This window comes from Drosophila bipectinata, chromosome XL, assembly GCF_030179905.1.
Source record: "Drosophila bipectinata strain 14024-0381.07 chromosome XL, DbipHiC1v2, whole genome shotgun sequence".
In the NCBI taxonomy this organism is placed as follows: Eukaryota; Metazoa; Arthropoda; class Insecta; order Diptera; family Drosophilidae; genus Drosophila; species Drosophila bipectinata.
The window spans coordinates 21,982,174-22,004,070 of record NC_091734.1 but is presented as its reverse complement, the minus strand read 5'-3'; the positions used below and the strand labels follow the sequence as shown (position 1 = coordinate 22,004,070).

General features: G+C 43.8%; 1 protein-coding gene across 1 annotated transcript; it reads right to left on the bottom strand.

Moving 5' to 3' along the window:
* Positions 1-488: 488 nt before the first annotated feature.
* On the bottom strand, positions 489-5,028 carry LOC122321463 (uncharacterized). Its single transcript, XM_070281173.1, has 3 exons — positions 838-5,028; positions 572-762; positions 489-540 (listed from the first exon to the last, which is right to left on the bottom strand). The coding sequence occupies exons 1-3, from the start codon at positions 5,026-5,028 to the stop codon at positions 489-491; spliced, it is 4,434 nt and encodes a 1,477-aa protein (XP_070137274.1).
* Between the last annotated feature and the right edge of the window lie 16,869 nt (positions 5,029-21,897).

Genomic DNA, 21,897 nt, shown 5'->3' with positions numbered 1-21,897 from the left:
ACAAAAATGTGATTTTTTCGTCGTAATAATTGGAAGAAGCTTAGAGATGTCCCGCTTTCCAAAAGGGACCGGGGTCTCGAGATCGATAGACATCAAGCAGGTATCGATTGTAGGGTTATGGGATGCACTAACCTTACGTAATGAACATTACGACAACGAAAATGACCGTACATGCCGCCCCGCAATGCTGGGTCCAGCATTAAGACATCCTTCTAATGGTAACTGAAAGAAACAGGTGAAATGTTTGCTGTGGTATGGATGTGAGATCAAATGCGTGTATCACTATTGTTCAAGATTAGCTTCCTCGACTTTAGCTTCCGTGTAATTCGGGATGGGTAATCTGCAGATCTTGGATACTGATCGCTTATATGTACCCGAACCTGTATAGATTGTTGCAACTCGTACCATCCCATCGGCTCCAGGGTGTAACTCTATAACACGACCTAGTTTCCAATCGGTTGGACCTGTCCTGTCGTCCTTGATAATAACTAGGTCATTGACCTGTAGGTTTTCTTCCTCTTGTCTCCACTTAGGGCGTGCCTGAAGGTGAGACAACCAATCTGAGCTCCACCTTTTCCATAACTGGCGTAGGATCCGTTGTCCCTCCATGAACTGTGTGTTGAGCGACTTGTCCTTGTCACTGGGGGTAGGAAGCGATTGCATGGAGTCTCCGATGAGAAAATGAGCTGGAGTCAATACTTGCAGATCGTTAATATCCGCGGTTAACGGGCATAATGGCCGAGAGTTAAGACAGGCCTCGATCTGGATAAGAACGGTTGATAATTGTTCATAAGTCATTGGGTATCCTTTGAAGGAACGATGAAGATGAGACTTTACGGCTTTGACGTTAGCCTCCCAAAGTCCTCCGAAGTTTGTGCTGTGTGGGGGGTTAAAGTGCCACTGAATATAGCGCTTTGTGAGTTCTGGGACGACTGTCTGGTTGATTTCCTGCCGGAACTCGTAAGACCACAACTGTAGGGATTTATCTGCTGCTATAAAATTTGTGCCGCAGTCACTGTACATGTGCCGCACAAAGCCGCGGCGTCCAATGAACCGTTGGAGAGCCCAGAGAAAATGTTGTGCTGTGAGTCCTGTCACCAGCTCCAAATGGATAGCTTTACTGGTGAGGCAAATGAATACTGCAATATAGGCCTTGTATGTAGTGTGTCCTCTGAACCTTGAGGCCTTGACATCGATAGATCCTGTGTAATCCACACCTGTAGCTTCGAACGCTCTTTTCGGCGGATTAACACGATGGTATGGAAGATCACCCATTAATTGTCGAGAGGGTTTAGGGCGATGCTGAAAGCAAGCCACACACTGTCGGAGAACTCTTTTTACCGCTTGTTTGCCATTAATGATCCAAAACTGCTGATGGATGATCGCACGGGTCAGTTGCACTCCCCCATGCATGGTGGTCAGATGGGCGTTTTTTATGACGAGGTCCGTAAAATGATGTGACTTCGGTAGGATGATGGGTGTGCGTTGTTGAGTGGTGAGCTGCAAAGCGTTTCGAAGTCTGCCCCGCACTCTGAGGATCCCTTGGGCATCTATGAATGGCGACAGTTGGCTAAGCTTGTTAGATTGGACAGCTTCCTGTTGGACAACGCGAACCAGAGTATACATTGCCTTGGAAAACTCCTTTACGCTAATTGGTCCGGAAAGCCGAGCCTCCCTTTTGCAGCGAGTATTATGGATAAAGCGATTAATGAATGCTGTGGAAAATACAAGTCGACTGTATGACGAAAATGACTCAACAAAGGAATCAGTGGATGCACAGGTGTGAGCGTGGATAACTTTAGCTGCCTGTTCCTCGCAGATTGTGCTCGGATCTGGAGAAGTAAGAGTTACCTTGGGCCAATGATCTTCGGGTTCCTGCAACCAGTCTGGGCCGCTCCACCAGAGCTTATCATTCGCGAGCTGTAGTGGGGTTAAACCGCGCGTTGCACAATCCGCAGGGTTGTCCTGCGTAGACACATGACCCCACTGTGAAGCAGAGCTGACCTCTTGGATGCTGCCAATTCGATTGGCTACAAAAGTCTTCCACCTGCATGGATCTCCATATATCCAGTGAAGCACGATCATGGCGTCTGACCAGTAGTACACTGTGACCCGCATCTGAGGCACGTGAAGTTGCTGCTGGATCCATGTGGCGAGTTTGGTAGCTAGAACTGCTCCGGAAAGCTCCACTCGCGGTATGGTGAGAGGCTTTGTTGGTGTAACCCTAGTGCGAGCTGCGACTAAGTGTGTATGTATAATTCCAGCAGTGTTGAGTACTCGAAGGTAGGCACACGCTGCATACGCGAGGGACGACCCATCGGAGAACATGTGCAATTGAAGAGATATCACATTGATGAAATCGCAACCGAACCAGCGTGGTATGCGAATGTGTTGAACTTCTGGAAGATGTTCGAGATATCGCTGCCAACGCGCTGTCAAAGACTCTGGTAGCATGTCGTTCCAATCGAGTGCACGGTAAGTGCCATCAGTTTGCTGCATACGGAAGCTCCATACGTCCTTGAGGAGAATTTTTGACATGATTATCAAGGGTGCTAAAAATCCTAATAGATCGAAGAGCCGCGCCACTGTTGATAAAAGAGCCCTTTTTGAAAGTGTGGGATTGATCGAGAAATGGATTTTGAATACGTAGACGTCCGGGTTTGGCTGCCAGTACAGTCCAAGCGTTTTAATGCTGTCTTTATTGTCCATTTCGAAGATTGAGTGGTTGCAGAGGTCTACTTTAGGAATATCGCTAAGCAACGCCGGGTGGTTCGCTGCCCATTTTCGAAGATGCATACCAGCCGAGCGGAGGGCTGCTATGACCTCGTTTCGCACTCGAATGGCACCGTCCGTGGTCTCATGGCCGCTTTGTACGTCATCAACATAAATCTCCCTTTTCAGTACCTTTTCTGCTAGCGGATAATTTTCTCGTTCGTCCTGAGCTATTTGGTGGATCACCCGAATCGCTGTGTATGGCGCTGATGTTGTTCTGAAAGTAACTGTGGTGAGACGGAACTCTTTTAACTCTCCGGTTTTGTCACGCCACCACATGCGCTGGAATTGAGAGTCCTCTGGATGCATTTCGATACATCGGTACATCCTTTGGATGTCCGCCACGAAAACATAGCGATAACAACGCCAATTTAGTATCACTCCTCCCAAATCGTTCTGTAGAGCTGGGCCAGTACATAAAATGTCATTCAGTGATTTCCCGTTGGAGCTCTTACAAGAGGCGTCGTAGACTACCCTGAGTTTAGTCGTCAGGCTGTCCTCCTTCAGGACTGCATGGTGTGGAATCGTGCTGCAGAAGACGCCGAGCTTCCCATTTGTGTTGATATGAGAGTGACTGTCTTCGCTTGTAGTGACTTCTTGTATTTGCTGTAAGTCAAAATATTCCTCGATTGCTTGGAGATATTGTTGATGAAGCTTATCGCGCTGCTGCAATTTTCGCTTTAGTGTGTAGAAACGATTTAAGGCTATATGTTTTGATCGGCCTAGAACTTGTGACGGGTCGAACAAGGTTTTCAGTGGTAAGCGAACCATGTATTTCCCGTTGGGCTGTCGAACATGGGTTTGACGAAAGTGTTCTTCACACCATCGTTCCTCTGTGGTGGGTTGGCGTTCAGACGGCACGCTATCTATTTCGAAGAACCTTTGCACCAGATGATCAAGCGTCGTGGTGTTACAACGGACAGTGATGGAGTGTGTCATGGATTCCCTCACTGGTCCAAAAACAATCCAACCAAGAAGAGTGTTTTGTGCGATTGGTTCCTCATGAGTTCCTCGTCGAATTTCTGGGAGCATCAATTGTGGAATAAGATCAACGCCCACAAGCACGTCAATACGACCGGAGCGGGCAAAATTGGGATCGGCGAGTTGCAATCCTTTAAGGTGTTGGAATGAGCGAGGGTCGACTTCCGATTTTGGAAGGTGCCCTGTAAGTGTACGGAGAATAAATGCAGTGGATACAAACGATGTGAACTGGGAACCTGAAATCGAGCTTAGGACAAAATTGGTACTATGTCGACAACGATTGTGAGAGGAGTCGCCGATCCCTGTTATTTCCGCAGATATAGGGGTGCGTGAGAGACCCAGCGTCTGTACTAAGCTTTCGGTGATAAGTGTTCCTTCCGAGCCATGGTCAATCAACGCTCTGACTAAAACAGATTGTCCCGTTTGGTCGTTGACAATTCGGATTAGGGCCGTGGCGAGAATCGTGGTGGATGGATTTTGATAGGTGGCAACTGCGCTGAGGAGTTGCGTCTCGTTTGAAGCAGTTAAGCCGGGGGCTAGGCTGTTCTGTTGAAACAAAACAGATGAGCGGGATGCTACGCTCTGTTGGGTGCCCTGCGCGCTATGGACACCGTTCATTGGCTGTCGCGACAGGGCAGAGTTGGTAGGCTGGGTAGCTATGTTCGGAAAATGCAGTAGCGTATGGTGGCGTTGGCCGCACTGTAAGCAATTGCGAGTGCTGCCGCAGTGACTTAGCGCGTGACCTGTGCTGAGACAATTGAGGCATGCTTTTATGCGATCGACGATCGTCTTACGAGCAAAGCAATCCTTCGCGAGAAAACTGGGGCATCTCCGGAGAACATGGTCTCTTTGGCAGAGAGTGCACTGGGGTGCTCCCATTTCCGTAGTCACATGAAAACTGTGGCGGTTAGTGGAATTGTAGTTGGATCGGTTAGGCGCACGTGGATGGGAAGATTGTCCTAGTGCTGAACGAGTTCCAAGTGGTTGATTTCGATTTTCGATTAGGTCGATGCTAACTAAGCGCTCCAGCAGGAAATTCTCCAACATCGAAAAGGTTGGAATCACGGTGGAGCTCCCCAATGAGTGCTCCCACGCTTGCGTAGTGCTGCTTGGTAGTTTGGTTAACAGATGATGCACTAGCCAGTGATCGCAGGAATCAATGTTTATTTTTAAACGTCGAAGATCACTAATGCAAACATTAGCCAGGGTTAGCACGCCCCTTATACCTTCTGCAGCTTCCTTGGGAACCGACTCAAGACCATACAGTGCCGCCATGGTGTGCATAAAGTGGAGACGTGGATTGTTGTAGCGCTTGACGAGGAGATCCCAGGCTACCGTTTACCCAGAATCCGTTAATGCCATGTGACTGACATCCTGGTCCCGTCCTTCGGGCAAGGCCTGCTTGAGAAAGTGAAACTTCTGGATGTTAGAGAGAGTGTTGTTGTCATGGATGAGTTGTAGGAAACCATCGTAAAACGAGGGCCAATCCGAAAAGCTTCCCGAAAAGCGTGGAACTGGAAGCTTCGGAAGCGGAATGTTGGATGATAAAATTGGAGTGACGGACTCGATTGGGGAGGAACCTTGGGCTATCACTGAGAACTTGTTGTCGTATTCTTCCGAGATGTTGCAGAAGATGTGCTGGTGCTCTTCAATAAACTGCTCGTATAGGTTGTCTGAGAAATATACATGTTGACTGGGACACAGCTGATCGACCAATTGTTGGTGATTCGCATTAAACAGGGTGGATAAATCCTTTAACGTGCTAAGTCGCTGAAGAAAATAATGTTTGGATTTTCGGGATTGGCTATCCTTCTTGAAGTTACGCTCGAGTTGCGTCAACCTGTTCCATAAATCCTTCTGTCTCGCGTGCAAACCAGCAAACTGGTCGGATGGGGAAGGATTGGCTTGTGTGCCTGTCTTTTCATCGTCGATACCCATAGTTTTATTGAATTTACAACAGCACGCTTGAAATCACAGCCCTCACATACAAACACTCACCGGCTTCCAGTCAGTCTATGTAGCAGTTTCCAGTTTCAATTCGTCGTTCCTTTGGTCCGTTATTCGTCTCGCAGCAATCTCTCCTTCCTTTGTCCGTTATTCGTCGCGCAGCGATTCCTTGTTCTTCGGTCCGTTATTCGTAGAAAGCGTGGTTCCACGTGGCATAGGTTAATAGCCGTTTGCTTCAGATCAACTTGAGGCCAATTGCCTGTTCCAAATCAATTCAAATTCCATTCATTGGCACATTTAACAACAGGTTCCCCTCATGGGCCACCAAAAATGTTGTGACTGCGCCGATAGAATACGGGAGTCAATGATTAGCAGAAGTCTGCTATGGGGACTTTGCTGTTGCCGTTTTATAAAAACACAGGGTTTGTTTCAAGTATGTCACTGAATTTAATTTGAATTGATTTTAGAGATCAAACAATGTTGACAGTATAACAAAAATGTGGTTTTTTCGTCGTAATAATTGGAAGAAGCTTAGAGATGTCCCGCTTTCCAAAAGGGACCGGGGTCTCGAGATCGATAGACATCAAGCAGGTATCGATTGTAGGGTTGTGGGATGCACTAACCTTACGTAATGAACATTACCACAACAAAAATGGACCCCGTACAGACCGTACAGGATCCCTGCAGTTCAGTATAATTTGGCCCAACGCTCTGGGGACATTCGCTTCCTTTCTATTGGCTTCTGCAAAGAGACACCACAGGTGACCGCATTCTCTTGGATGCCTGAGGTCGTCTCGTACCTGATGATGTGATTGCTAAGGTACGACCTTGTAACCTCCACAATGCTTGTCGACAATGCTTGTACAGCGCCTTCACTATGACATCACACCTAGCTGTGTTAAAGGGCTTTGCCGGCATGGTCTATAAGGCATGTCGGCCTAAGGGACGACGGAGCCTCCGGCGGCTAGCCTCGTTTTCGAAGCAATACCAGGCTTTGGTTCCACCTTTTTGGGAAAATGCCTTCTCTTAAGCATCAGTTAAAGGCTTGGCAAAACTATACGGACACATAGTCATCGCCACTTTGATCGCGCTGTCTGGGATCCCATCTGGACCGGGAGCTTTCCTGGGCTTTTGTTTCCTGGGCCGGCGAGTTATCTTGCTCCTTTCAGTGCTGAGAAGGTCAGTGCCGGAAACATGTGTCGACAATGGCCTTCATCGTGGCTGCTTATTTTGGAGCAAAATGTTTCGCTTTCTTTACTACTCGTAGAAAGCGATTAACATGGAAGGGCGCCCCATCCGATCTTGCTGGAGCTAAAGAGGTGGGTCACCGAGCTCACAAACTTCGGGTTTAAAAGTATCTAAAAACAACCATTGAGGTAGGTCACTTGTGAGAGAATCGTGGTGGCTGTGGTTGATGCCCAAGTTGCGGATAGAATTACGTCGGATTCGATGTGGAGTTGCGTTAGATCAGTAGGAGTGAAAGAAAGACTTTTTATCCAGAGGAAGTATGCTGCCCGGCAAGCTCATATTCATAAGGGAACAGTCTGGTCGAACGTAGCTTTAGCTTATAGTCTGAGGCGCTGAAAGGCATACTATCAGTGTTCATGTACTATACATATGCCTCTTGTAGGTAAATTCGAGTGCCGTGATTATAATCCCCTCGTGCTTCCACGAAATGTTCGACGCTGGCCTAGTGGGAAACGACCTACCACACAGGAGTGTCTCAGATCTCTCCGAACTTGTTTGACGTGGAGCGTTCCACACTGAACCGAGCCGTACCCCACTCTGATAAACGTGTTTTGGGAGCCAGTGTTCAGCACAGCTACGTCAAGAGTCGCAAAGGTCTCTTAGAGGATGCGGCCCCTGGCGTTGCACAGTGGTCGATTTGGATTCGCGGCATTTTATTATGATTTTCAAATTTAAATAAACGTTAATTTAAGTTTACCTATCGATAGTATATACCTTGATTAGATGCTAATTGATGTTTTCTAAGCTCATCAATAAGCTGATGATCAGCTGTGAACTGTCAAAAACAACATATGTTTCAGCAGTTGATATTTACAATTTTGGCGCCCTTTTACTTATTGGTTGAATATTTGAAAAAATAGTGCAATTTACGATTATTCTAGTGCAAGTTTGGTTTTTAACAACTATTAAGGTATGTGCTACATAGAAAATCTGTGCTTGTGACGTGTCAGTATACGTGTTACTTATAAATTGTAGTAGATTTCGAGTGTATTAACAATGTGCGGAATAGAGCGTACACCAGTCTTTCGTCAAGTCAAACTTAACATATTTACCTGGATTCACTCTGATTGCAATTGTTTGTTAAAGTGTGAATGTATCATATCTGTCCAAAATGTCAAAAATAAAATGCGTAGTCCGGCGTTATTTCACTTTTTAGGAAGAATGTCAGTGTCGAAGCGCGCACTTTTCTTAGTATGGCACGGCGGAGCGATCCCCACTAAAAAGTTCTTCGTAATGGAAAGCTTTGCATTAGGAGAAGTTTGTAGCAAATATGATTGTAACGAAAAGGAGCTTTGCAAAATTGGGAAAAAATATTAGTTCTAATAGTGGGCTTGTCCAGTAGTGGAAGAAATGCGATATAAATAAGGCAGCTTTTGAAAAAAGGAATAAAGAATGGCTAGAAACGCCTCAGGTATTGATGGAAAGATCATCATTTAGAAATGTTGGACGCCCAGTGAAAAGTATTTCAGAGTGATGCAGAATAACTCAAATCAACAAACTATCAGGCATTTCGGAGAAAGTCTCGACGGATGCATCGTTGTTGGCTGCAAGTAGCCGCTTGTATAAGGACGGAAATACGTCAAGAATAGTGTCGATGCTGAATGCTAACGAGGAGCTTACCGGGGATATTATAAGAACTGGAAATACGACCGGTACTGGAAGTACTAACAATGGAAACACTGCACGAAGATTTTTTCCAAATTTAGCTGCGCGCATTAAAAGAGAAACCAAATTTTAATATTCCGATTTAGTGTTGTCCTGCGAGCATTGTCCTGTGGACATTACTTAAACACCAATGCATTCGGATCGTACGCTATGGAAACAGCCGAAATTTTTGTTAATAAATACCCTTGGTTTGACTTGCCATCGTCTGTTCACAGAGTTTTAACTGTTTTGTATATAATGTATATTACATTTTTGTATATAATGTATATGTTTCTTATTTGCTTCTTGCATAATATAAGTTATAATTCTATTTCTTACTCTTTTTCTTTAGAATACAAAAAATTTAATAAAAGGCTTTTTTTTAATATAAAAAGAAATATATAAAAAAAACGCTATAAATTTCATTTTTGTCCACATAATTCAAAATTGTGTAACAAACCGAAAATAAAAACCGATTGAAGATATCTCTAATATTTCAGAAGTTATTGTTTAAACGCCGCTAGCGAGGCCGAATCGACCACTGTGCGTTGGTACGAAACGAGCCCCATTTCTCCGTCCAGGCGTTAAATACTCTTCTGCGATCACCAACATGGCATTTGTGCATCGTATCCTGGGCTCTTCCAGGTTGTGAGAAAAGGGCTGCCTAATGAGGCGCGGGGGCAGGTAGCAATTATAGAGCCAGAAATCGCTAAGCGTGCTTTCGGATCGGCTGCCTGAAGCCTGGAGTAGGCTATGAGCTAATGAGCAAAGTTGGTGAGGTTAGCTTTTAAGATTCCCTTCTTAATTTCGTTGCTTCGGGTTTTCCCAGGGGGAATCTCATGTTTTCTCTCATTTCCGGCTGCGTAAAGGCAAAGCCACTATGACACGGCTACCAAGAAGACACGTTGCCTAGCACCTCGGGTAGTGTCTCCTTTGCTGCCGGCAGTCTCAGCACGAGATCGTCTTGATGCTTTGGCTGACATCATTTAGCTTCCCTGCCGGCGGAAGACGAGCTTGAGGACATATCCAAATGTTTTTTTGCAGGATCCGTGATGATGAGCACGATTGAACGGCTTTTTCTAGGCATGCTTTGCTTGACCACTTTTCTTCCAGATGGAGGCCTACTCTCTTATGGAGGCCAACTCCATCCCCATCTCCGCTGGGCCTTTTGTCCTCGCTACCTTGCTGTACGTTGCTTGGGCCGGAGTGGTCTGCGTTGCTTCATCAACGCGTGTGCTATTCTCTGCACGAAGTTTCTCTGTTGAATCTACACCTGGCCTTCAGCAACGCCTGCAAATCCTTTTTTCTTGGATTAAACTGCTGCAACTGGTTCTTTTCTTCGATTGAAAACTACTTGTCAGCGACATCTGGTTGTGATGCCTCTTTGAAGTAAGCTCGCTTTCATTCTGCTTTGGAGGAGTTCTACTAGTTATGTATCCCCGCCTGAACGCCTGTAACTCCTCTATGTTCTCACTTATAGCTTCGACTGAGCCACTGGCCGCGACGCTGCGTGGATTTTAAGTTATGGGGGATAGACAAAGGAGAGGTGGGACATCCATCAAAGTTTTTATGGGGATATACCGCCCCTGCTTAGTCGCCAGTGCCTCTTTACCCTGCACGAAGCGAAAAGGGCGGCGAAAAACTGAGAGATAGCACTGCTTACCCCATTCGCCCTTGGCTAAGGTGTCAGGAGCCGGGACAGAACCCACCAGCGTACTGGGACTCCTTCTCTTCTAAAGGTGAACAGTGCTTGTGCCTCGCAACGGCCACCTCACGTGTCTTGTTGGTGACTTGTTGTTTTTGTTGTCATAGCATTGAATTTATATTAGATAATGGAGTCGGTGGCCACGGACGGCCACGACGACATCCAGGTGGAAGTTGGATACGCCTTTGGATAGTACCAGTGGTGCTGGTATTGCACCCACTCCATACAGGCCTGCCTTCTAATTGTCCCCGTTGCCGATGCCAACATTCAGCGGTGGCTATGCCGAGTGGCCGGATTTTTGCGCCCTGTTTAATGCGACGATTGACAGCCATCCTCACTTACCAAGAAAAATAAGCTCAGGTGGCTAATTTCATGTCTGCGGGAGTCAGCGTTGGAGATTATTGACGCTAACTATGATGCTCTTGATCTTTGAACAACCATTTAAGTAATCGGTTAATATTACAGGCTCACATCAACGAGATCCTGCAGATAAGGGTTCATCCAACTAGGAAACGGTCTGCCTCTTGTGCAGAAGACGCATTTTGGATGAGTTGCACCCCTGGAGGATGTTGCACCCCAGGGAAAACTCGTTTGGCCGAATCCTGTCAGGTAATTCCCGCTGATTCCTCCACCAATGTGGACGATCGAATCGATTTTTTACTGGGACAGATCCCGGTGGGTTTTTTCGTTGCGAACATAACCCAGTGATAATTCTCAAGATTTTTGATTGTGCGCGCTGTATGATGTCTATGTTCTCCACAGCTGGTAGCCATACGTCCATATAGGCTTAAGGACTGAATACTCCTGGCATAGTGGCAATCGTAAGTTCATGATCCAGTGAAGGCTGCTAGCTTAGGGTGCGGGGCGGTAAATTCTACTTGCGGAGTCGCCATGGTGGGAATTGGAACTCTGGAACCTTTCGACTTGCTAACCCCTGGGAAATGGAAGGCGTACCGAGATCGCTTCGAGCTGTACCTTTTAGCAAATAGCGTCGTGGACGAGGACCGGAAGAAGGCGGCGTTTCCTACGCTAGCGGGCGCACCCCTTTATAAGTTAATAGTGTCGTTAGCATCACCCAGGCGAGTCAGTGATTTGCAATTAACAGACGTGTATGATATATTTACCAGTCACTTTTCGCCCCGCCAATCAGAGATTGCTGCATTCTACCATTTCCACAAGCGTGATTAGCACCCCGACGAGTCCTTCGGTAACTAAATGGCCGCATAAAGAAGTTTGGCGGCAGGGAGCAATTTAGGACAGATGTTAGATCGCATGTTGCGAGACCGATTTGTGTGCGGCATGCGCGACGAAGGTGTCTAGCGAAGCCTGCTAGCCGACACCAAATTGACGGTGCAGCGAGCCATGGAACGAGCCGTAACTAGTGAAGCAGCCGCTGCGAGTGCTTTGTGTGGAATCCGTGGACGTGGTCATAAACGGTCGCTCATGCCAGTTCGTAGTTAATTCCGTGACGCTCGTCACCATCATGAAGGAATCTTCGTATTGGTACATCTGGCCAAACGGTAATCCCGATCTCGTCAAGTGCCACCTAAAGCTAAGTGAATATCAACGTAACCCTATCCGGTCAAGGGAATCACCAACACGTCAATCCGCATACAACAATAGCCGTATCAGTAATCTTTTATTGGTCGTCATGTCCGGCACCGGGTCAAAACTTCTAGGATACAACTGGTTTGCGGCAATGGTATCGCGGAAATTCTAAGAAAATTCGACCATTTGTTTTCTTTAGAACTAGGTCTGTATACAGGGCCGCCAGTAGCCCTCAAAGTGGACCAGGAAGTTCCGCCAGTCAGACTACCACCGCGTCAAATTCCTTACGCACTCCTCAAGCCATATGAAGAAGAGTTGGACCGTCTCTGTGCCCAAGGAATACTTGAGCCTGTAGAGTACTCCGAGTGGGCCACTCCGACGGTTCCCATAGTCAAGAAAAATGGTCTCATTCGCATTTGTGGAGATTATAAATCTACGCTTAACAGGGCGGTACAACCGCATTGACATCAAATTCCTGCAATCAACACGCTATTAGCTTCGATAGAAAGAGGTTCAATTTTCGCAAAAAAAGATTTGGCCCAGGTGTATCAACAATTGGTAGTAGACGAAAAGCCAGCTTTGATGCGAACAATTGCTACTCACAAAGGAGCATTTAAGGTAACAAGACTACAATTCGGAATTTCAGTAGTCTCAGGAATATTCCAAAGCTGCATTGAAAAAATACTGCAGAACATAAACAAGAACGTACAATGGACATGGCTTCCGGAGCACCAAAAAAGTATTCGCAGAACTAAAGAATTTTAACGCATCGGATGAGGTCCTTATTCATTACTCTCCGGACCGCCCACCTATCCTAACTTGCGATGCGTCATCATACGGAATCTTTTTGCGAGAAAAGCCAATCCCTCAAATCATTGCCAACCCGATGATGCGTCTAGCCATTTTTTTAAGAGCGTATAAATTCAAGTTAATTCATCAGCCTGGAACAAAAATAAGTAATGACAATTCCTTAGCCGCTGCCCAACTTCAGATATACACCGTGAGCCTCAAACAGACGGAGTTTTCATAATCGAATGGGCAACTGATCCCACTGTCACCGCGAACACACTAGTGCTTAAGTTACGCGTCATGATGACCTGTACCCTTTCTTCGTTCGGCGAAACGAACTGACCAGTAACTAAGAAATATTATTTTGGGGTATTCAAGCAGTTATTCCCTTGATGGAGAGGCAGGAAATTCTCTCTGCGTTACACGCGCACCATCCAGCTGTATATTGTGCCTACGATTTGAACACCCAGCTCCCCATACCCCATATTCAACACCCATATGCAAAAGCACAGACAAATGTTAAAATTTCTCGGAAGAAAAAACACTGAAGGCTTACACCGCCAAAAAGATAAAAAATGCCTCAACTGCGAGAACAATCCGGAAATCAACTCCCAACACAGCCCGCTCGACCGTAAATGTCCAAAATTCCTTAAGCAACAGGAACTTACAGCTTTAAATACTACCGATAAGGTCGACCACAAAATTGCTCTGAGGATATAGGATATACTTCGAGCGACATGGATACCAAACTAGAGCCACGTATGCAAGAACACTACCCACCACCACAACATAGGACCAAACCAAACCCCAATTTTCAAATGCCACCAAAATCACACAAAGAACGCCTCAAAAATCACACTCAACAGAAAGAGCCAGACGACATCGAGATCATGGATACCAAGATTACAGACACCACACAAAAATCACCTTACGCATCACAAATTACAAAGAACTTAACATTAAAAATCTTCTCTAAAAAATATCTTCTTCTTCTTCTCCGTCAAACTCTCTCTTCACTAACTTCAAACCGTCTTAATCAAAAACTAAACCCTCAACCAAAAGCAAACACACCAATAAAGCGACAGCGAATCCATCTAAAATCCACCAGCCTTATCCTAACCTAACCCGATCTTCACCGCAAAAATGTCCCTTAATGTAATCCAATGGAATATAAAAGGTTACTCTAATAACACAACCAACTTCCAATATTGATAAAGAACCACTCCCCACACATTCTAGCTCTCCAAGAATCACACATATAATACACCAATAACATACCCATCCACGTAAACTACATTCTACTAACTAACATAGCCACGAACAGATTTGGGGGCGTAGCACTACTAGTAAATAAATCGATCGAACATTCAATAATCAACGAACGATCACAAATCACAAACGTTCTCGAAACACTTGAAATACTTGTAATATCCCAGCAAAACCTACACATACAGACAGTTTACATCTCTCCGACCAAAACTATCACAATACAAATACTAGAAAATACATTGCATAGACATCAAGTACCCTCATTAATAGTGAAAGACTTTAATGGTTGGCACCCAGTCAACCCACCCTAGCTCTAACCCAAGAGGTAAAGTTATACAAAGGTGTCTAGCGAAGCCTGCTAGCCGACACCAAATTGACGGTGCAGCGAGCCATGGAACGAGCCGTAACTAGTGAAGCAGCCACTGCGAGTGCTTTGTGTGGAATCCGTGGACGTGGTCATAAACGGTCGCTCATGCCAGTTCGTAGTTAATTCCGTGACGCTCGTCACCATCATGAAGGAATCTTCGTATTGGTACATCTGGCCAAACGGTAATCCCGATCTCGTCAAGTGCCACCTAAAGCTAAGTGAATATCAACGTAACCCTATCCGGTCAAGGGAATCACCAACACGTCAATCCGCATACAACAATAGCCGTATCAGTAATCTTTTATTGGTCGTCATGTCCGGCACCGGGTCAAAACTTCTAGGATACAACTGGTTTGCGGCAATGGTATCGCGGAAATTCTAAGAAAATTCGACCATTTGTTTTCTTTAGAACTAGGTCTGTATACAGGGCCGCCAGTAGCCCTCAAAGTGGACCAGGAAGTTCCGCCAGTCAGACTACCACCGCGTCAAATTCCTTACGCACTCCTCAAGCCATATGAAGAAGAGTTGGACCGTCTCTGTGCCCAAGGAATACTTGAGCCTGTAGAGTACTCCGAGTGGGCCACTCCGACGGTTCCCATAGTCAAGAAAAATGGTCTCATTCGCATTTGTGGAGATTATAAATCTACGCTTAACAGGGCGGTACAACCGCATTGACATCAAATTCCTGCAATCAACACGCTATTAGCTTCGATAGAAAGAGGTTCAATTTTCGCAAAAAAGATTTGGCCCAGGTGTATCAACAATTGGTAGTAGACGAAAAGCCAGCTTTGATGCGAACAATTGCTACTCACAAAGGAGCATTTAAGGTAACAAGACTACAATTCGGAATTTCAGTAGTCTCAGGAATATTCCAAAGCTGCATTGAAAAAATACTGCAGAACATAAACAAGAACGTACAATGGACATGGCTTCCGGAGCACCAAAAAAGTATTCGCAGAACTAAAGAATTTTAACGCATCGGATGAGGTCCTTATTCATTACTCTCCGGACCGCCCACCTATCCTAACTTGCGATGCGTCATCATACGGAATCTTTTTGCGAGAAAAGCCAATCCCTCAAATCATTGCCAACCCGATGATGCGTCTAGCCATTTTTTTAAGAGCGTATAAATTCAAGTTAATTCATCAGCCTGGAACAAAAATAAGTAATGACAATTCCTTAGCCGCTGCCCAACTTCAGATATACACCGTGAGCCTCAAACAGACGGAGTTTTCATAATCGAATGGGCAACTGATCCCACTGTCACCGCGAACACACTAGTGCTTAAGTTACGCGTCATGATGACCTGTACCCTTTCTTCGTTCGGCGAAACGAACTGACCAGTAACTAAGAAATATTATTTTGGGGTATTCAAGCAGTTATTCCCTTGATGGAGAGGCAGGAAATTCTCTCTGCGTTACACGCGCACCATCCAGCTGTATATTGTGCCTACGATTTGAACACCCAGCTCCCCATACCCCATATTCAACACCCATATGCAAAAGCACAGACAAATGTTAAAATTTCTCGGAAGAAAAAACACTGAAGGCTTACACCACCAAAAAGATAAAAAATGCCTCAACTGCGAGAACAATCCGGAAATCAACTCCCAACACAGCCCGCTCGACCGTAAATGTCCAAAATTCCTTAAGCAACAGGAACTTACAGCTTTAAATACTACCGATAAGGTCGACCACAAAATTGCTCTGAGGATATAGGATATACTTCGAGCGACATGGATACCAAACTAGAGCCACGTATGCAAGAACACTACCCACCACCACAACATAGGACCAAACCAAACCCCAATTTTCAAATGCCACCAAAATCACACAAAGAACGCCTCAAAAATCACACTCAACAGAAAGAGCCAGACGACATCGAGATCATGGATACCAAGATTACAGACACCACACAAAAATCACCTTACGCATCACAAATTACAAAGAACTTAACATTAAAAATCTTCTCTAAAAAATATCTTCTTCTTCTTCTCCGTCAAACTCTCTCTTCACTAACTTCAAACCGTCTTAATCAAAAACTAAACCCTCAACCAAAAGCAAACACACCAATAAAGCGACAGCGAATCCATCTAAAATCCACCAGCCTTATCCTAACCTAACCCGATCTTCACCGCAAAAATGTCCCTTAATGTAATCCAATGGAATATAAAAGGTTACTCTAATAACACAACCAACTTCCAATATTGATAAAGAACCACTCCCCACACATTCTAGCTCTCCAAGAATCACACATATAATACACCAATAACATACCCATCCACGTAAACTACATTCTACTAACTAACATAGCCACGAACAGATTTGGGGGCGTAGCACTACTAGTAAATAAATCGATCGAACATTCAATAATCAACGAACGATCACAAATCACAAACGATCTCGAAACACTTGAAATACTTGTAATATCCCAGCAAAACCTACACATACAGACAGTTTACATCTCTCCGACCAAAACTATCACAATACAAATACTAGAAAATACATTGCATAGACATCAAGTACCCTCATTAATAGTGAAAGACTTTAATGGTTGGCACCCAGTCAACCCACCCTAGCTCTAACCCAAGAGGTAAAGTTATACAAAGGTGTCTAGCGAAGCCTGCTAGCCGACACCAAATTGACGGTGCAGCGAGCCATGGAACGAGCCGTAACTAGTGAAGCAGCCACTGCGAGTGCTTTGTGTGGAATCCGTGGACGTGGTCATAAACGGTCGCTCATGCCAGTTCGTAGTTAATTCCGTGACGCTCGTCACCATCATGAAGGAATCTTCGTATTGGTACATCTGGCCAAACGGTAATCCCGATCTCGTCAAGTGCCACCTAAAGCTAAGTGAATATCAACGTAACCCTATCCGGTCAAGGGAATCACCAACACGTCAATCCGCATACAACAATAGCCGTATCAGTAATCTTTTATTGGTCGTCATGTCCGGCACCGGGTCAAAACTTCTAGGATACAACTGGTTTGCGGCAATGGTATCGCGGAAATTCTAAGAAAATTCGACCATTTGTTTTCTTTAGAACTAGGTCTGTATACAGGGCCGCCAGTAGCCCTCAAAGTGGACCAGGAAGTTCCGCCAGTCAGACTACCACCGCGTCAAATTCCTTACGCACTCCTCAAGCCATATGAAGAAGAGTTGGACCGTCTCTGTGCCCAAGGAATACTTGAGCCTGTAGAGTACTCCGAGTGGGCCACTCCGACGGTTCCCATAGTCAAGAAAAATGGTCTCATTCGCATTTGTGGAGATTATAAATCTACGCTTAACAGGGCGGTACAACCGCATTGACATCAAATTCCTGCAATCAACACGCTATTAGCTTCGATAGAAAGAGGTTCAATTTTCGCAAAAAAAGATTTGGCCCAGGTGTATCAACAATTGGTAGTAGACGAAAAGCCAGCTTTGATGCGAACAATTGCTACTCGCAAAGGAGCATTTAAGGTAACAAGACTACAATTGTAATATCCCAGCAAAACCTACACAACTTAACATTAAAAATCTTCTCTAAAAAATATCTTCTTCTTCTTCTCCGTCAAACTCTCTCTCCACTAACTTCAAACCGTCTTAATCAAAAACTAAACCCTCAACCAAAAGCAAACACACCAATAAAGCGACAGCGAATCCATCTAAAATCCACCAGCCTTATCCTAACCTAACCCGATCTTCACCGCAAAAATGTCCCTTAATGTAATCCAATGGAATATAAAAGGTTACTCTAATAACACAACCAACTTCCAATATTGATAAAGAACCACTCCCCACACATTCTAGCTCTCCAAGAATCACACATATAATACACCAATAACATACCCATCCCCGTAAACTACATTCTACTAACTAACATAGCCACGAACAGATTTGGGGGCGTAGCACTACTAGTAAATAAATCGATCGAACATTCAATAATCAACGAACGATCACAAATCACAAACGATCTCGAAACACTTGAAATACTTGTAATATCCCAGCAAAACCTACACATACAGACAGTTTACATCTCTCCGACCAAAACTATCACAAGACAAATACTAGAAAATACATTGCATAGACATCAAGTACCCTCATTAATAGTGAAAGACTTTAATGGTTGGCACCCAGTCAACCCACCCTAGCTCTAACCCAAGAGGTAAAGTTATACAAAAATTTATCGACACGTCCCAACTTATCCTCTTAAATGACAAATCACCAACACATTTTTCCACACGCAACACATACATTGACCTTTCCCTTTGCTCTGCATCACTAGCCCTGCAAGTGGAAAATACTCAATAACCTTCATGAGAGCGACCACTTTCCAATAATCACTACCACTTTCTCCCTTTTCCCATTAAAAAAGGTAAAATTACAAACAAACATTAAACAAACCCTTTTTTAAACTAAAAAACGCCAATTGGGACCAGCACCTTGCCCTCACACACAAATATGATTCCAAATTTGCCCCCTCTGAAACTGTAAACAAAGAGGCTGCCGAAATCAACAGAATTATTTTGCATAGTGCGAACAGCTCTATCCCACAAACCTCACCAAATAATAAGCCATATAAGGTTCCCTGGTGGAATAAAAACTTAGCTCACATACAAAAAAAAAAAATAAGCTTGGAACACCCTTAATCGCAAAATAAACCTTTAAAGCATAACAGATTACAGACGCAAGAATGCCAAATATAGATTTGAAATAAAAAAAAGTGAAAATGAAGCATCCAACTCCTTTACATTCACCATAGATCCGTCAACACCCTCATCCAAAATATGGCGCAATATAAGACGTTTTTTCGGACTTAACCCAGTCATACAAATCCATGCAATATTAAGCCCCGAAAATAACACCCCTACAACTTCTACCAACGACATTGCTAATATATTTGAACGTCACTTCAAAGAGCTTTCAAACGATCGGAACTTCTCAGAGGAGTTCCGAAACAACAAATACAAAAGCAACACATAGAATTACACCCCCTGCCCAACAGCCAAAACCATAGAAGAAAAGATTTCTCTCCTCGAACTAACATCAGCTTTACAAACGCTTAAGGGAGCCACTCCAGGGTTAAATAGAATCTCATATGAAATGATAAAAAACAGCTCACCTACCACAAAACACAGAATAAAAGACCTTTAACAAAATACTAGTCAGTCACATACTGCAAGCCTATAAAACAAGCCTCATCATACCGATCCTCCAGACAAAAACTGAAAAAACAAATAAATTCATTCAGACCCATATCCCTCAACTGCTGTCTTGCACAAAGTCTCGACAAGATAATTGCCAAAAGATTATCGTGGTTTTTAGCCGTAAATAAAGTACCTAAGCAAAACCAATTTTGCTTCAAAAAAGGAAAATTGACTTCGGATAGTCTACTCTACGTAGACTACCTCATAATGAAGTCAAAAGATCACACATCACTCATCTCTCTTGACTTCTCAAGAGCCTTCGATCGAGTAGGGGTACACACCATTACAGACCAACTTCAGGAGTGGAAAATAGGTCCTATAGGAAAATAGGAAAATAATAACAAATTACATACAAAATTTTATGCTCAATAGGAAAATAATTGCCCGAGTAGGACCCCACATATCTAACTCTCATCCCCTATATAACGGTATCCCCCAAGGATCACCTATATCAGTAATACTATTGTTAATAGCCTACAATAAACTTGCCAATGCATAGATTTACACAAAAACATTAAATTGAACGCATACGCCGACGATTTTTTCCTCATAATAAATTTCCAAGAAAACAGAAACAAAAACCTCAACTTAGACTACATTTTTAATAATATAAAAACTTGGTGCTCATATTCCGGAGCATCCCTTTCCCTAGCAAAGTGCAAGCACCTACACATTTGCAAAAAACGCAACTGCACTTGTACTATAACCTGCAACAACATACAAATACCCACCGTCACCTCGCTCAAAATCCTAAGATTAACAATTAACAATAAATACAAGTGGAACACACACATAAACTCACTAATACCCTCACTCCACCAAAAACTAAATATAATAAAATGCCTATCCAGCCATAAATTTAATTGCAATACCCACACACTCCTTCACGTCACCAAAGCAACGGTCATTGCTAAACTGGAATACGGTTTGTTCCTTTGCGGACACTCACCGAAAAGCACCTTAAACAAATTAAAGACCCCGTTCAATGCTGCGCTTCGCCTAGCCCTTGGAGCCTTCCGAACAACCCCCATATCTAACTTAATCAACGAGTCCAATATTCTCACAATAGAGCAAAAACGATACCTACAAACAGCCAAGCTTAGCAAAAACTTAATTTATTCCAGAGACACACCCATACACAAATTTGTTAAGCAACGAAAAATCAGAAAAAACCTAACCACCATAGACCGAACCATACAACTCTGCCTCTCACTAAACTTACCATACCAACCACAAAAACTACAAAAATTCAATCCACCTTGGGAGATCCCCAATCTTATAGATACAACGTTCAGAATTCACAAGAAACAAACAACACCACCCGACACATATCGAAAAATATACGAACATACCAAAAACAGACACAAATCCTGGAAGCTTTTATTCACAGACGGATCAAAAATAAATTCCACAATAACTTACGCAGTCACAACAGAAAACCACATTATAAAATATGGTATGCTCCCCCCATACTCTTCAGTACTTTCCGCCGAAATAATAGCCATCCAAGAAACAATTGATCAAGTTAAAAGTTTGATGGGTAAATTCATGTTTTGCTCTGACTCCCTCTCAGCAATTGACTCCATAGCAAACACTAACAATAACAACTTTTACTAAAACAAAATCCGATCACATCTAACAAAGCTAGCAGCAAAAATAAAAGTATTGTGGATTCCTTGCCATGTAGGCATAGCAGGCAACGAGCTAGCCGACCAAACCGCTAAATCAGCAGCAAAAATGCCTCCATTTTCACCCCAAACAAAAATTTAACAGATATAAACAAACATTTAAGGTCAGAATTCTCGACAAGACAGGAAAAAAACTATGAACAATGCAGGCAATGGTATAAATCCAAAAACAAAGACAACATGAACATCGACAAATACATAACCTCTTTTAACCCAAAATCGAGCAGGCTCGACCAAATAGACAAAACTTACCCACGAACACTACTTCAACCAGAACCAAACATTCCCATACCCCTTTTGCCAAGGAGACAACACCATATCCCACCTACTCAACTTATGCACATCACTCCACCCTATCACCCTGTCTTTAAAAACACAAACTCACCTACTCAACGAGCTAAACACAGATAACCTTCGAAAAATAATATCATTTCTAAAAGAATCTAATTTGTTCTACAAAATATGAAGTCCATCCCAACACCAAAATCAGAAAATTGTAACTAAAATGTAATTATATAAATAGGTAACCTGCGAACCTCCATTCATAGACCTCAGCTATTTTTAACCTAAGACTTAAAACATGTATTAAATCTCATTATCAACTAGACTATAAAGCCAAAGGCCTCGCTGCCAGTGCTATACCCACTAAGTTTGTTTATTTTTGTGAACTGCTCTACCTTTAATAATAATAATAATAATAATAATTGTCGTCGATTCTTTTACGAATTGGCTTGAAGTTTGCCCCGTAAA

Coding starts and splice junctions, on each gene's coding strand:
- LOC122321463 (XM_070281173.1), bottom strand. CDS start 5,028: ATGGCGGCACTGTATGGTCTTGAGTCGGTTCCCAAGGAAGCTGCAGAA. Junction 763..837: donor GGGAGGCTAACGTCAAAGCC/GTAAAGTCTCAT, acceptor GTTCTTATCCAG/ATCGAGGCCTGTCTTAACTC. Junction 541..571: donor CTACGCCAGTTATGGAAAAG/GTGGAGCTCAGA, acceptor TCTCACCTTCAG/GCACGCCCTAAGTGGAGACA.